The sequence below is a fragment of the Suricata suricatta genome, chromosome 2 (genome assembly GCF_006229205.1).
Source record: "Suricata suricatta isolate VVHF042 chromosome 2, meerkat_22Aug2017_6uvM2_HiC, whole genome shotgun sequence".
NCBI classification, from domain to species: Eukaryota; Metazoa; Chordata; class Mammalia; order Carnivora; family Herpestidae; genus Suricata; species Suricata suricatta.
The window spans coordinates 186,462,154-186,478,395 of record NC_043701.1 but is presented as its reverse complement, the minus strand read 5'-3'; the positions used below and the strand labels follow the sequence as shown (position 1 = coordinate 186,478,395).

The 16,242-nt window shown below is 54.4% G+C and overlaps 1 protein-coding gene across 2 annotated transcripts; it reads right to left on the bottom strand.

Annotated features, from left to right (window-relative positions):
- Positions 1 to 2,174: 2,174 nt before the first annotated feature.
- Positions 2,175 to 12,761, bottom strand: PAOX (polyamine oxidase). Of its 2 annotated transcripts, XR_003905828.1 has the most exons (8): positions 12,504 to 12,761; positions 11,472 to 11,958; positions 10,542 to 10,741; positions 8,099 to 8,351; positions 5,426 to 5,538; positions 4,903 to 5,060; positions 3,524 to 3,691; positions 2,504 to 2,592 (listed from the first exon to the last, which is right to left on the bottom strand). XR_003905828.1 is itself a non-coding variant. In XM_029932844.1 (7 exons), the coding sequence occupies exons 1-7, from the start codon at positions 12,685 to 12,687 to the stop codon at positions 2,455 to 2,457; spliced, it is 1,533 nt and encodes a 510-aa protein (XP_029788704.1). In that variant the 5' UTR covers positions 12,688 to 12,759; the 3' UTR covers positions 2,175 to 2,454. The 2 variants fall into 2 exon arrangements, 1 of the variants encoding a protein (XP_029788704.1); XM_029932844.1 differs by lacking the exon at positions 3,524 to 3,691 and having other exon boundaries at positions 2,175 to 2,592; positions 12,504 to 12,759.
- Between the last annotated feature and the right edge of the window lie 3,481 nt (positions 12,762 to 16,242).

Here is a 16,242-nt window from a genome sequence, read left to right as displayed (position 1 = left end):
CCGGGGCCCGGGGCGGGGGCGGGGGGTGGGACTAGGAGCAGTCCTAGGACTTGTGCACTCTGGGGGCTTCTGAGGAGGCCTGGGAATTCGTGGATACATTAGCCTTTTCCAGTTCTTCCTTTAATGTATTCTGAGTATAACTGTAACATAACTTAGCTGCCCCCTGCTGATGTTTGACCTCTTTTTGCAAACTTGGTTAAAATTTTCAAATATTTTAAACGTACCCTATATATGTAATATCCTCTTTTTCTTTTTCAAGTACTCCAGGTTTTAAACAAAGCCTTTCCAAATATCGAGTGCAGTTCTGCTACATTAAACCTGTTAACACACTGAGCCTGGAATCCCCACTGCTCCGGTACTCTCTGTAAATATAGTCAGGTTTTAGCATTTTTTTTAATGTTTATTTATTTTTTTCAAGAGAGACACAGACTGCGAGCAGGAGAGAGGGAGACACAGAATCTGAAGCAGGCTCCAGGCTCCAGGCTCCAAGCTGTTGGCAGAGTCTGACATAGGGTTCCAACTCATGTGCTGAAAAGATCATGACCTGAGCTGAAGTCGGAGGCCCAACCAACTGAGTCACCCAGGTGCCCCACGTTTTAGCTTTAAATCTGAGTCCAACCAACTACTCAGTGCACACCAGATACAAGAGGACTACTCTAAATGGAATTTTTGAAACAAGTTCCTAAAATTCAAAACATGCTTCTCAGCAATATAGATTCTCAGCACAAAAATGTCACTACTGTGTTGGTCTTAAGCTTCCTAATTCTCAGCACTAAACATTCCAGGTGTTGAGAAACAACTCCCCAGCATGGGAGATGAGCCATCCCAGGTGGTGTGAGAGGAGTTAGACACCAGAAGAGGATCCAGGCTCAGCCCCTCCTCACCGAGGAGCCTTTGCCACTCTGGATACAAGAAATGTCTCCCAAAAGCATGTGGCTCAATGACACCTTGGATGGATGTCTACAATACAGATGACTGCACCTGGGGACGCTGCAGTCTCTCATGGACCTACGACTATAAAACCCTATTGGGGCACCTGAGTAGCTCAGTCAGTTAAGATCCAACTTCGGCTCAGGTCATGGTCTCATGGTTCATGAGTTCAAGCTCCGTGTCGGGCTCTGTGTCTCCCTCTCTGTCCCTTCCCCACTTGTGCACTCCTTCTCTCTTTCAAAAATAAACATTAAAAAAAAGCCAATTGAATCCTGCCTTTCTCTCACAGCTCACTGGTAGGTGTCCGATGCAAAATCACTCCAGTGACACATAGCAATGGACACACATACAGAACTCTAGGGTGAAGGCAGGGAAGACCCCTTGGAGGGGCGACCCAATCCGGGTAGGGAAGGTAGGAGAAGGGCCTGTGCAGAGTGTGCTGGGGCCAATGGCATGCTGGGCGCCACTTGGGACTGGAGAAGAGCCCAGACAGGCCTGGTCCCAAGACCCTTCTTCCAAACACACATATACTCACCCCCAGAGCCAGGGTGCCCTCACCCCGGAGCAGGACACAGACTGCAGCCAGAGATATGAGGACAAGCACAAGCCACTGACTTCAAAGTGGGTGTGGGGCCAGCAGCCCCTTGCCTGCATGAAGTCCAGGCCTCTGCGGCTCCTGCACTGTGGCGGCAGTAATGACCTTGACTTCTAGGTATTTTGTGCTTTCCCCAGCAGTGAAAATGGCGGCACTTCAACCTCCTCGCTGGGACACTTGGAGAGTGCAGGAAGGTGAGGTCCGCTGGGCAGACCGCCCAGGGCAGCCTCACACTCTCACCCCAACACTACCCGCTGCACTGACACGCTCCCCACTCACCCTCACACACCAGCTGTCCCCCTCCTCTGCATTCTTGAGGCCTCGTTCATTCACTTCCTCCAGAAAACCTCTGGCCCCAGGTCAGGATGGGGTGCTCTGGGCACTGATGTCTCCCACTGCCTGGCCCTCACCCAGCCCACCACGCTGCCAGGGGGGTCTGCTAAAGTATCTTGTCAGCACAGTCCTGAGCACCAGCAATGAGAGCTTGGGGACACCATGGGACGCCTGGGACCAGGGGCAGCCACAGCTCCCAAAGTTCAGGGGACTCAGGGGAGGGGGCACCAGGCCCTGCAGTGACCCTAGCATGGAACCAGATGAAGACAGAAGCAACCGAGGCCGCAGCCCTGAGGCGGAAGGATGAGGAGACACGGAGGCTTTGATGCACTTTATGTGCGTGCCCTCAGCAGCAGCGGTGGCGCCCTGCATCACACTTCTCCAGAAAGACCTTGAGCTCAGCTCGAGCTCGGCCCTGGCCAGACTCCGTGATCCATGTGAGAAATGAGAGCTGCCCCCAGTCACCAAAAAAAGGAAGGCTGTCATTGACATCCCCAAATCTCAAGCCAGCCTAGATACTGTCAGAGGAAAGGATGGTGCCAGCCTCCCCTGGCACAGGAGGGGCAGAGCCCAGCTCAGAACAGAAGGAGCAGGGCTCAGAGCCGGGGCCCAGTCAGCCGTGCTTGGGGGTCCCACAGAGCGATGAGCCGGTCGGCCTCCCTCCAGCCAGACAGCAGAGCGCCATGAGTAGTGGAGTAAAATGCCCGATGCGTGGCTTCCCCTGCAAACAGGACCTGGAGGTGCAAAGAGAAGCACAGGGCAGAAGAGTCAGGCTGCAGCCACACGCCCGTCACTGTGGCCACAGAGCAAGTGTGTGGCTATATTCTTCACTAATCCCATGGAGCCCCGAGACGGTCCAGAAATATGAGCAAACATGCCTGGAATCAAATGTTACTGCAAAATGGAAAACTCGACAGACTGGGATGCAATGCTGAGAACATCACCCAAAACACAGAGTGAAACACCAAAGAGATGGAAATTAGGAGGGGGAAAAAAGAAAATTTGAGGGCCAGTCCAGCATCCCAACAACAGAAATCTCAGAAAGAAAAAAAAAAAAAAACAGAGGGAAGACAAGCTAATCCAAGAGAATTTTCCAACTGAGCAGTCGCAGGGTAGAAGCACAGTGAGGCGTGAGGTGGGGGAAGGGGGGGTCAGTGACCACGTGCGGCAGGACAGCAGCCACGGGGCCCTGGTGAGCACTCAGCCAGAGCAGGGCTAACGTCCTTCCAAGCTTCCTGGGAGGTAGGAAAGAAAGGAACCTGAATGGCTCTGGACTCCCCACAGAAGCACCAGAGAATATGTTCCAAATGCTGAGGGAAGTGCCTCTCAAACTAGGATTTACACCCAATGAGTGACTCTTAGGCGGCTACAAGTTTGTGGAGATGTCTCCCGTAGAAAGGTAGACTCTGTGCTCCACCCCTGGAATCTGGGCAGGCGTGTGACCTTGCTGGGCAATGGGGTGTGGCCCAGCCATGCTGTCTGGCACCCTAGCAGCGTCCTGCTCCCGGGCACACCTTTGCTAAGAGCCCAGGCATGACGTGGGCAGCCGTGTGAGGCTGCCGTGCTGTGAGGAAGCCAGAGCCACACAGGCCACGGGCAGGCACTCCAATCAGGGCCCCAGCCCGGGGCAGCCATGCAAGAGAAGAGGCTTCTGGTGACCCCCACCCCAGCTCGGAGTGATCCCCGCAGGTGGAGCCTTCCCAGCCGAGACCCTGGATATCATGCGGCAGAAACACGCGCCCTTGTGCCCACAGGATCCTCAGCATAGCCAAGTGTCTGTTTTCCACCGCTGGGTTCAGGGTGGTTTGTTCCATAGGGACAGGACTGGAACACCTGATGTATGAGGGTAGAAAAAGGACAGTTTCACACCTGCAAACTTTCTCTAAACACTTACCTCCCATTCCTTCCTCCGAATCTACTGGAATAAATGCTCCAACAAAGTAAGGGCGTGAGATGGGGGTAGGCGGGGCATGGGCAAGGGGCATGGGCTTCAGGCAGGCAGGGTGTGGGCCCGGGGTGGGGGTGTGGGCAACGGGCAGGTGGGGGATGGGTGCAGGGCAGGGGCGGGAGGGGGGCAGGTGGGGGATGGGTGCAGGGCAGGGGCGGGAGGGGGGCAGGTGGAGCATGGGCGCAGCTGTGCCTCAAGGGCTGGAGCTGACTCTGGCTCAAGGGAAGGAAGGTGGAGATGATCTAGCCCAGGCAAAGAACACTGAGCCCTGCACACTCTCTCCCACACTCACATACACATTGCACACACACACTCAGACACACACTCACATCTACAAAGAGGCAGGAAAAGGAGTTGAAGCTTCCTTGCACCCGGGTGTGGACAGGGCCTCACCCAAAGTACTGCCGAACACATGGGGACCTGGCGGGCACAGGAGTGGAGAGAGCTAAAACCTTACCGGCCATCGTAAGCATTCAATCAGTGGTGCCTAAAACCACAAATTCAAGGAGTAACATTATCAGACAAGCAAACCGCAAGGGATCATAGAACACATGGAAAACTGAGCACAGTGTTGGGTGACACGGAGGAATGACTGTAAATTTATAACTGTGATACTGATAGTTACACATCTTCAGAGGGTGTCCTTCATCCTTTGAAGATGCACACGGAAATATCTGCAGGAAAACAATGTCACCTGCGGGGAACGCTTCACGATCACGGGGGGAGGGGGAGGTGAGAGGGGAGTGAGTGACGGCCACCACCCGACGGCTCGAAAGCTGGAGACGGAGGCCCAAAGATTCTGCGTGCTTGTGCTCACATTCGAAGTGTTCCCCGACTGAATGTTCTGGGGCAGCATAAGCATGTTATTTAGAGATGAGGGAAGCCCGGGAGAGGAAACTCAGCCAGAACAGCCTGGGAAGGGGTGTCAAGGGCCCTCCACCAGTCTGCTGTATCTCGTGTTGATTTTATTCTGTTAGCCAACACTGTCTAACTCTGATGCTTTAGGCCATGTGCATGTAGAATTCTGATAAGATAAAACACACATAACGGTTCATAATTTCAGGAAGCCCGCGGCCCCCGCCCACGCCAGCCTCACCTGCGCCTGCACGCCGTCCGCAGGCAGGGGCTGCGCCAGCAGGTCCACGTCGGCGCCGGAACTGCCCACGGCCACGTAGCTGTAGGAGCCCCGGGCGTAGGGGGCGCTGTGCCAGCGCGAGCGCAGCAGGCTCCTGGGCGCGGGCAGCGCGGCGTTTCCTGAACCAGACACAGCGCGTCCGTTACCGGCCGCCGCCCGCCTGGCCCCAGCCGCCCTCCCACGCAAGACCCCGCAGGTGGAAAGTTCGGGAACCACCCGAACACACCAAGCCACGAGTGTATTCGTCAGAGGGCTGTCCCTGTCTTACCCGCTCCGCTTAACTCACAACCCCCAGAAACAGAAAAAAGGAAGTGCAAAGTGTTGGCAAAGCCATTTCAGTTCCTCAGAGATGAGAACTCGAGTGACCCGACTAACAGAAGGGAGGACTGTCGTTGGAGGCTCAGTTCTGCACTGGTGGCCGGGTCGCCCTACAGAGTCCAGCCACCAAGGGCCCAGGCGGTGCCCTGGCCGCGCGCGCTCGTACCTGTCACCCTGCGGAGCACTTGGGTCAGAGACAGAAGCACTTCCTCGTCAGACAGGGTCTCCATAAACTCGGACTCCAGCCCAGCAATGAACCCGCAGAGGACGTGGGTGGACCTGCGTGGGGACACACACCCCTGAGATGACAGGCCTCTGGGCCAGCTCTGGCCGCAGTCACCCGTGCAGGTGCCGTTCTGCACGTGTGGGCCACGAACTCCGGGCTCTGGGAGGTCAGAGCTCCTTTCACAGGGGCCCTGGGCGGTTCAGGTGCTTAAGCATCGACTCCAGTTTTCTGCTGGGGCCGTGGTCTCACGCCTGGAGGCCCGCATCAGGCTCTGCTGGAAAGCACGGAGCCTGTCTGGGATTCTTGCTAGCTCACTCTCTCTCCCTCAAAAAAAAAAAAAGAACCCTTTGCAGGCACTGAGATGGTTTGCTACTTGCCCGTCAGCACTCACTCGGACTTGTGAGGCCGCCGGGTCCCCTCACAGCAGGCTCCGCCCTCCCCACCACACACACTGTAAAAGGTGCGCCAGATTCACTTGCAAATGTCCCCAGTGAGGCGGTGAAAGTTATTAACTGTGAAATCCCGACTTCGGCGGACATGTCTTTCTAATGTTCCGCGTGACGAAGGACGACGCGGTCATAAAGTGCCGTCGGCTGACGCGTGACCGGCAGCAGGACAGCGCGTGGGGCGGTCTGAGTCGCCAGCGTGTAGCTCTCCCCCCCCCCCCCCCCCCCCCCCCCCCCCCCCCCCCCCCCCCCCCCCCCCCCGTGGACGCATTTCCACTTGCAAGAACTTGGCTGGATTCGAGCTTGGGCAGACATGTTCTCAAAAATGAGCAGGGTGTCTACCACAGCATCTACTGCCAAGGATACAAGTTAAGCACCCGGGCAAAAATTACAACTTTAGAAAACTTGTATCTGCCACCGACAGCTTGTAAGTTCCCCAAAACCAAGACGCTTTTCTGAGATCCATGGTGACAGTAAGTTTCACTGTTTGATACCGTACAGTGAAATATGTCACCATTTGAAAGACTGCATGAACTGTTATTTTCAGGATGACTGAAAACACGGACAGAGCGCCGGGCACAAACAGGCACAGAGGAGGGTCAGGTAGTTGAAGGAACTACCACTTCTTGAGTTTTACTGTCATATCCAAGAAAAGCCACAATGATATGAAGACTGTTTAAACACTACTCCTTTCCCGAGCTACAAGTCTATGTGAGTTCCGACCTTCCTCACCGACATCAGGGTAAAACACCGCAGCTAGTGAGCCCGTTGGCAAAGAGACTAGGGGAAAAGACAAGCGTTGCCAGTCTCCCCACTAAATCCTGCCATAGGAATATAGTTCTTCCGGCGCCCGGGGCTCAGGCCGCAGAGCGTCGGACTGGCTCAGGTCACGATCTCCCAGTTCCTGGGTTCGAGCCCCGCGTCGGGCTCTGTGCTGACAGCTCGGAGCCTGGAGCCTGGAGCCTGCTTCAGAGTCTGTGTCTCCCTTTGTCTCTCCCTCCCCCTCCCCTGCTCACCCTCTGTCTCTCTCCGTCTTTCAAAAATAAAATGTTAAAAAAAATTTAAGAAATATAGTTATTTTTCATTTTAAAATGTTATTTATGTTAACATGGTATACGTTTACCATTTAAAAAAATAACTATTTTTAAGTTTCTCAGTTTTAATCTCCAACGTGGCAAATGCACAGATACAACCCACATAAACAAAAGTTCTTTGGGATCCTTGATACTTTTAAAGAGTATAAAGGGGGTTCCTGAGACCACAAAGTGTGAGAGCCACTGTCCTGGGCCATTAAGTGTCCCTAGGACTGTCGTCCCCACCAATGCTGTGAGCACAGAGCACAGGCCAGAGAGCCGGGCCCAGGGACGCTGGCCAGGCCCCCAAGCCTCCGTTCCACTGCCCATCCACACAACCCTGGCCACGTTTCTAAATCCAGGTGTCAGCTTCATTTTGAGTGCAAAGGACACATGGGGGGAGGGGCCCTCCTAGGCTGGAGGAGCCGTACGCCTCCTCTCATGACTTCTGGGGATGAGCCGTGCTGGCAGGCATGCCTGCGACTTGTCCTCCGAGCCAAGAACAGGGCCCCCAATCCTACCACCTCTGTGTGGAAACCGGACCACAACATACTAACCATGTCTTTTGATCTTACTGGAAAAATCAGTCCCTCCCTCCCTAAATTATTCATGGTCTTATTTTCCGAGTTAGCACCAAGTCCATATTTCCCACATTATTTATGCTTTATAGCTGGGCCATACAATTTAGCCACTGATGGGTCTTTGATTCCATGACTTGTAAGGGTATTTTGCTCAATTACTGCATCAGCTTAAATATTGTCTTCCAGCTACAGACACATCCATGTTTCAAATCCCTCCTGCATCCTACATACTGCAGCTCCCTGGGGGATTTCAGTCACCACTTTCTTACTGATTGAACACTCCTTCTAGGCCACCGCTGCATACAGCAGGCTTCTGTCTGTCCCTGCAGGGGTTAGGCCCCGGTGTCTGTCATCAGGCACTGGGCTGCCCTTGAATCCCACCCGGGAATCCTCCAGAAACGCCTCCCAGTGAACCAACACACTGCTGGATTCTCAACCAAACTAGGCCCACGAGCCAGCCCTCCAGAGCTCACACCTGAAGTTCCCTCAGAGACACTCAATAGGCACACGTACTTGAAGGGAGGCAGGACTAAAAAGCCAATAAGCTTCTTGAACCAGGTGAGCTGGAGCTCGGAGGCGCTGTCCTGCAGGGGTGACGTGTCCTCCCACACCACCTGGATGAACTGGCAGTCTGGCTCCCAGAAGGGCTCCTCAAACTCCAGGAAGATTTTATTGTTGGTCCCAAAGCCTATTTTCCTGATCGCTTCTGCCTTCTGGGTGGGCAGTGGCGGCTCAAAGAAGGTGTCCAGATGTTCTTTAAGAAAACCTGGAATTCACAAGTGGACTCAACTTACACCACATACATCTCTTAAACTGGAATCGAGAGCCCCGGGAACCCACCCTGACGCCCGTCAGAGGAGTCAGAGAAAGGAGGCCTCTGGGGACCCACGCCAGCCCCAGCTCACCGGGGCTCCCAGACACCGGCTGGCTCTGGCCATCGGCCTCAGCCTCAGTGAGCAGCACCACCGCGGAGGGACACCACGGGCCCCTCGGCCACCTGGTCAGGCAGGGAACGTTGGCACTCCTCCAGACTACTCTTAGGACAGTTTCCCCTTCTAAACCTCCCACCTCGCAGTGTCTGCAAGCCATGCTGATCTGGATCGGCTTGGAGGAGGCGACAAACAGGCTTTATCCAGAAGCTACAGAAAGAGTATCTGCATGACAGGGGCGCCTGGGTGGCTCAGCCGGTTAAGCGTCCAGCTTCCGGCTTCAGCTCAGGTCATGACCTCACGGTTCATGGGTTCGAGCCCCGCATCATAGACTCTGTGCTGACAGCTAGCTCAGAGCCCGGAGCCTGCTTCAGATTCTGTGTGTGTCTCTCTCTCTCTGACCCTCCCCTGCTCATGCTGTCTCTCTCTGTCTCTCAAAAATAAGTAAAAAAAATTTTTTTAATAATTAATTAATTTAAAAAAGAGTATCTGCATGACAAAAACAAATTGTCTTGCCCAGAGTCAATGAGATGAATATTGCAGCACAAGCCAATCTCCTTAAGACAAAGATATCTTGAAAGTCAGTAAGTAAAGGACAAACAGCCCAACAGGAAACAGATCCACAGAGGCCATGAGGAGCCACAGAGGGGTCCCGTGCCCTCCCCACAGTCCCCGTCTGCCCAGACCCTCAACCCAGAAGTTCCTGCCCCTGCAAGCGTTACCACAGATGAACTCGAACAAGTGTTTTGTTTTTGTTTTTGTTTTGTCTTGGGGGGGTTAAATTTTATTTTAGAGAGAGAGTGTGTGTGTGCATGCTTGCATAGAGGAGAGGGGCAGAGGGAGGGATGGAGAGAGAGAAAGAGAGAGAGAGAGACAGTCTCAGGCAGGTTCCACACTCAGCACAGAGCCTGACGCAGGGTTCGATCGTACAACCCTGGAATCATGACCTGAGCTGAAATCAGGAATTGGACAGTCAACCGACTGAGCTGCCCAGGTGCCTCCACACAAGTGTTTTAAATGCACATGGAAAACGCTATGTAAAACAGAAATAGTTAAAATAACCTCAACTTCCATCAATTTTAAGTAATATTGAGTAATGACATCTTCAGATAAGAAATAACTGCGTGGCTATGTGACAGGTGTCCTGGCTCCTTGTGAACAATATCGACAGCCACAGTGATGCACCTGCTGACTATGGCAGCACACACTGCAGCCGTGAATGAACAGACACTGGTGGGGGAAAACCAATGCCACGGATCTATATGTGCTGATTTGGAAACACTGGCAAAAGTTCATTAACCAAAAAGGGGGGTGGCAAAAGGGGAGTAGCAGAAAACTACACTAACATATCCAGTACGATTCCACATGTGGGAGAAAGGAGCCGGGAGCTCAGCTAGCTCACCCAAAGCAGCGTGTCCGGAAGGGACCCCGGGGCACAGGCTGCAGCCACCGGGGCCGGGTGGGCTCTTCATCCCACAGCCTCTCTGGCTCCCGCTAGCTCGGTGAACTTGGACAATTAAGTGACATATTTGTTTGCATCTGTCAAACAGGATGGGGATGCTGCTTGGGAGTAAATGAGACAGAGCAGGCATGGCGTGGCTCCCAACCACTCCCATCTCTTGTCAAATTTCCAACTCCCACTAATGGCTTCTGTCTGGAGTATCAGATCTAGAATTACACAGAACCACATGCTTGACTCCTTTCACGATCATACCTGGACTGAACCTGAGACCTGGCTGTCACATCCTCTGCCCTGTCCAAGAAAGCAGGGCTTGGGGAACCCCTGGAGGCAGTCCCAAACTGTCCATATATGACCTCTGAAGGAGTAAGACATGGGTTTTCTCTCATTGTGAAACTCAATCCCAAAGTATGCAGTTGTTACAAAATACAATAGAATAATCGTGTCCAGGACTAGAATGAAAATACGAGCTTAGTGGCTGAGCAAACACCGCAGAGCCCACTGAGGTGGGGGAGAGCCGGAGTCGGGGCGCCTGCGGTGGGCGACCAGGGGGAGAGGCAGGCTTTACCTAAGGTCACAGTGACGATGACATGATGCACGGGGAAGCAGCTTCCGTCCTCACACTCCACCAACACTGGAAACGTCTCCCCAGGAGAGGAGGCTTCCTGGAAGGACCCATTCCAGTGAATGGTCTTCACGGGCTTGTTAAAAACTACTGCGTCCTTGGGCAAGGAGGCCATGATGCGATCTGTGAGCCCCTGGTAGCCCCTAGGAGAGACAGTGTCTTCAGAGGAAACTGCTGGAGGGGGTGGCCCTGCAGGGAATGAGGGAACGCGGGGGCTTCTCCCTTCTTGCCCCCTCCCCCCCCCACCCCCCACCCCGGGGAGTTTCCAGTTCCCCTCAGTCATGAGCATGAGCAAATGGAGGTAATCATGGGAGTAGTCCTCCTCCCTGCCCGGCCTGCCCCCTACTCCTGATCACAGCTCCCCTGCCAGGAGCCTTGGGGTGATGCCCAGAGAGCCCAGGCAGACAGTCCTGTGAGCACCTTCAGAGTGGTCTGTGGGGGGGGGGAACAGCCACCCACCACAGGGGTGGGCTGTCTGTCCGTCCATCACAGGGGCCGAAGCCCTCACGTAGTGCCTGGCACATAAGAGGCCTCGTAAACACGGGCAGAAGAAAGTGCTATGAGATGCACTGCTTCTTCTAACCACATTTTCTTGAAAATAATTATTTTTCCTAAGTGAGAAAACTAGGGAGACAAACAAGCAATCTCTCTAAAACAGGGAAGACAAATGTCCCCTGACCCTCTCACCCTCCCCTGCTTCCCAAAGCTCAACCTGAGGTAAATGGAAGGGGTCCCAGGGCACATGGAGGGGGTGTGGGTGCGTGGAGGGGTCCAGGGTTCACTGGGGACCAGGGTGCGTGGAGGGACCGTGAGGTACATGGAGGGGGCCTGGGTGCGTGGAGGGCTGACTGGGCAGGCGAGACATGCACATACCTAGGAAAGGTGCAGTCCAGCCCGGGGAGTATGGTGTATTCCCCGAAGGGTGCGAGAGCCACCAGGTCCATGCTGTGGGTGCCACTCACACAGCACTCCACATTGAAGAAGCTATTGAGGATGGCCAGCTTGAGCTTCCTGGTCTCCTCATCCTCGGTCCAGCCAGCCGCGTGCTTACTGATCTCCTTCTTAAGGTACTCCCCGACACTGGGCACTGGGGCGTCCGGCAGGTGCAGGAACTCCCGAGTCTGGTCTATGAGACCATAGAACAGACCAGCCATCTCCACCACCAACTCATGGCTCACACTTACCCCAGAGCTGGTGTAGGACACAGAGGGCAAGCCCACGTGACCCCCAGTCTCAATCAGCTGGTTCTCCTCTGACAAGTCCTTTTCCTCTAGCAGCTGGTACTTGGCAGCCAGCCGGAAGACAGGGTTGCCCTGGGAGGGCCCATGGATCCAGTGAGCACCGAGCTCTACCACGCCACCTGGGAGGGGCAGGAGATGCCATCTTGAGGTTCTCTGTCCACAAAAGCCAAGCCTGAGTACTTCTCCGGTACCACAGGCAGCCCTGCCCTTCCCAAATAAGCTCTGAAAAGCAGCCCCAGGGCCATAGGGTCCTTCACAGCAGCGCCTGCTCAGACCTGGCTTAAAGGGAACACTTGAGGAGGGGGTGCTGGCCTGCACCTGCCTTGGGAGGACACTTGGAGAGCAGGCATCGGGGCAAAAGGGGCGCCTGGGGATGACCCAGAGGCTGGAGGGGGTGCTACTTGTGGGACACAACGAGGGCGACTGCAGACATAGGTTACCCTCCCCGGCAGGAACGGCCCTGCCAACGGGGCAGCTGAGTTTCGGGGACCATTGAACTTTGGCTGATTAAGTGGGGTAGGGCAGAGATTCACTCAGGGGACCAGGTAAGGCTTCTGGATCAGTTAACCCTGGGCTCGAGCCGGACCAAAAGCTGCAGAACTCGGCCGGCACCCGTTGGATTCCAGAAATGGGCTCCAGGAAGGGGTTATGGGAGAGGCGTTACCGAAGCTGCGCTCTGAGCAGATGCGGCCGCCCGCGCGGGCCGTGGCCTCCAGGACCCGTAGCTGCCGGAAGGCCGGGTGGTGGCAGAGCCTCTGCGCCGCCCCCAGCCCCGCGATGCCACCTCCCACCACCAGCACCCGCGGGCCACGAGCCGGAGCCTCCTCGCGGCCGCCTCTGGACTCCATCGCGACGTCCCGAGCAGTCGCCACTTGTCCCCGCGGCTCTCCAGTCCTGAAGCACCAACAGGGCCGAGGGCGGGGCGCGGGGCGGGGCGGCAGCGGGGCGAGGGGCGGAACTGGAGGTGGATGGGAGTGGGGGCGGGACAGGGGCGGGGCTGGATGGAAGCGCGGTGTAGTCCGCGCGGAGCGGTCGGGGCGGCGCGGAGCGACGCGGGGCGGGCGGACGGGCGGGGCGGGGCTGGATGGGGACTCTGGACTGCTGGCGCAGGGCTAGCGGCCCGGAGCCGGAAGGCTCAGGCCGGGAGATGGAACAAGGAGCAAGGGGCGTGGGGTGAGGCCAGGCTCCGGCGCCATCCCCGCCACGAGACACTGTGGGCTGAGCTGAGCACAGGGTTCCGGTCCACGTTGATGGAGCAGAAATGCGGGCCGCGGGCCGGGCGAGGGCTAGCGTGGCGGCGTCTGTGTGTGTCTCCAGCCCGGGTGCAGGCGCCGCAGCCCCTCTGCTGGGCGGTGTGGGCGAGTGTCCCCACGGAGGAGGATGTGGTCGGCGGACGGACAGGCGGCTCGTGTCTCCTTCCCAAGGAGACGTGGGAAAGGCGACCAGAATGGGGAGGAGGCGCCTCTCTCCTGCCTCGGAAAAGCGGGTGAGCGCCTTCACCTTGGGGCGTCGTGGAGCCCATGGGTGGAAGTCAAGGACAGCTGTGATGTCAGGGTGTGACAGGGAGAGCTTAGCATGTCCAAATCGGGACTGTCACAATCTCTCCGCGATGACACGTAGTCACGTGTCTTTATACACACGTGTACTACACATTAAAGTACAAGGTTCAAGATAAACGAAAGGTGAGTGAAGAACTTTCTAGCACTTCTCCCCTCCCCGTACTGGTCCCAGAAGACCTTTAGTACATAATCAAGCATGCAGGCCTCACTAGAGAATTCCCCTAATTCAGGAAGGTCTCTTCTCTACTGTCTTGCAAGAATTAGACAGCTCCTCAATAGAACTCCCTTATGACCCAGCAATAGCACTGCTAGGGATTTACCCAAGAGATACAGAAGTGCTGATGCATAGGGGCACATGTACCCCAATGTTCATAGCAGCACTGTCAACAATAGCCAAAACATGGAAAGAGCCTAAATGTCCATCACCTGATGAGTGGATCAAGAAGATGTGGTATATACACAATGGAGTACTACATGGCCATGAGAAGGAATGAAATCTGGCCATTTGTAGGAAAGTGGATGGACCTCGAGGGTGTCATGCTAAGCAAAATAAGTCAGGCAGAGAAGGACAGACACCATATGTGTGCACTCATAGGTCTAACAGGAGAGCAGGAGAAACCTAATGGAGGACCAGGGGGAGGGAGAGGGGGAAAGAGAGTTGCGGAGAGAGAGGGAGGCAAAACTTGAGAGACTATTGAGTACTGAAAACGAACTGAGGGCTGAAGGGGGAGGGTGGGAAAGAGGTGGTGGTGATGGAGGAGGGTGCTTGTGGGGAAGAGCACTGGGTGTTGTATGGAAACCAATTTGACAATAAACTATTAAAAAACAAACAAAGAAAAGAATTAGAAAGCTCCTGCCCGCTGCTCGAAGGCGTTCCTGTAACAACGCGTTAGCGCACGTCTCTCCTCCTTCACCACGCACTCGATCCCGCTGCCTGAGTCCACCCAGAGGCTTCCGTGGGCTTTCTGTGGCTGCCTATGCCCGCGGGTGAGGGTGGCCCCGGACAGGAGGCTCTGCAGGCTTCAGCCACGAACCCCTAAGCTAGCTCCAATCTGGGCAGGTGGTCTCTCTGTCTGGATTTCCCAACTCCATCTCCCAAAGGATTCCCTTGTCTCCACCTGTGCTGCCCACAACTGTCCCCCCACCCCCGACCGTCTAGTCTTCTTTTTCCTTGATTCACTAACCTGTTTTGGTGAAGCTGAGAAGAGGTGTCTGGGAGATCATTTTTTTAATGATACTGCAAACCTGAAAATGTCTTCGATTTGCCCTCACACGTGATCTGTAGTTTGCCTAAGCAAAGAATTCGAGGTTCGAGACTTCATCCTTCGACTGTGAAGGCATTGTCCCCTCCCTTCTGGGGATGCAGTTAAGAAATCCATAGGCTTTCAAATTTATAATCTTTTACCACAGTGGAGGCTTGTTCATCCCTGCAAATTTTTAGGGTCATCTATTGAAATTTTACAATGTGGTGGCTCCAGGTGCCTGGATTTTCATTTACTGTGATGGGAACTCAAGGAACCCTTGATCGGGAAACTCCTGTCCCTCAATCCTGGGAACTTCTTTCATAGGCTATTTCACTAATCAACTGTTTCCACCAATGACTTGTTCCCCCATTCACTATTTCCTCTTTCTAAAATTCCTATTTTAGGGGGTGCTTGGGTGGTGCAGTCGATCGAGTACTGGACTCTTGATTTTGGCTCAGATGGTGATCGAGGGTGGGGAGGTCGAGCTGAGCATGGGGCCTGCTTGGGATTCTCTCTCTCCCTCTCCCTCTGCGTCTCTCCCTCTCCCTCTTGTGGGCTCTCTTCTCTCTAAAAAATTTTTTAAAAATTAAAATTCCTGTTTTAGGATGTCAGGAGTCTGAGACTGACCCTCAAATGCAGTCGCTCCTGCTTTCCATCTGTACCCTTTGCTCTGCTTTCTGAGGGGTTTCTGCCTTCATACTGTCTAACTTCCAAGAACTGTTTCTTCTTCCACTCACATCTGTTTTTAGGGAAGAGGAATGTTCCACTCTTGCTAAAGGAAGCAATGTCTGAGGATACGAATGAGAAATCTTGCTGTGTCATTCTCCCACTTGATGTGTTTGCTCTGAGTTGTCTCTTTCCTGTTTCTTCTATTCCTACCTTCCAGGAAGACGCTTTGCATGCCAGCAGATAATGTTTGTTTGCTCGTGAGGAAGAATATACCAGGAGGATGTTTGGAAATATGAGATTTCCAAAGTGAGGCTCATCAAATTTGAGCTTGATTCTGTAATGCTCAGGAGGCATGTTAATTGCAAAGCCCCCCACTTCAGTATCTCTAAGTCCTTCGGGTAGGCTGGCCAGTCTCCCCAGCGTCTTCCAGCGTCCTGCATGCAGCATGTAGGCCTGGCTGCTAGTATTTTGGAGCCAAAGGGTGGAGAAGGGTGCAGAGGGTCACTATTCCGGATGCTGGAGGTGCACTCCCAGCTGTGCCTCCCCCTGGATTTCCTCTGTGCAGAGACAGACTTCCAGGCTGCGTCCAGGACAGCACCAGGTACGAGGACCCCTGCCTGTAATCTTAACAGTCTCTTAAGCATGAGAATACCAATTCAAATAGTGCGAGGTGCAGAAGACTCATCCCTGAATGATGACAAAATAGTGACAAAATCACAGCCCTCATGGAATTCAGAAAGTAGACATATAAATATATATAAATATGTGATTCTCAATGGAATGTACATGCAAGCAATACGTGCACCTTAAAAAAGCTGACATTGAGAGAGGTGTTGCCATAGGCAGGAAGCAGTGTCTGAAAATTCCTGCAGAGTTCCCAGACTGAGGCTGACCCATCTCCTGACCCTGAGCAGGTTCTGTGGCTGGTCAT

Coding starts and splice junctions, on each gene's coding strand:
- PAOX (XM_029932844.1), bottom strand. CDS start 12,687: ATGGAGTCCAGAGGCGGCCGCGAGGAGGCTCCGGCTCGTGGCCCGCGG. Junction 10,742..11,471: donor CTGGACTGCACCTTTCCTAG/GTATGTGCATGT, acceptor TGTCTCTCCTAG/GGGCTACCAGGGGCTCACAG. Junction 5,061..5,425: donor AGTGCTCCGCAGGGTGACAG/GTACGAGCGCGC, acceptor TGTCTGGTTCAG/GAAACGCCGCGCTGCCCGCG.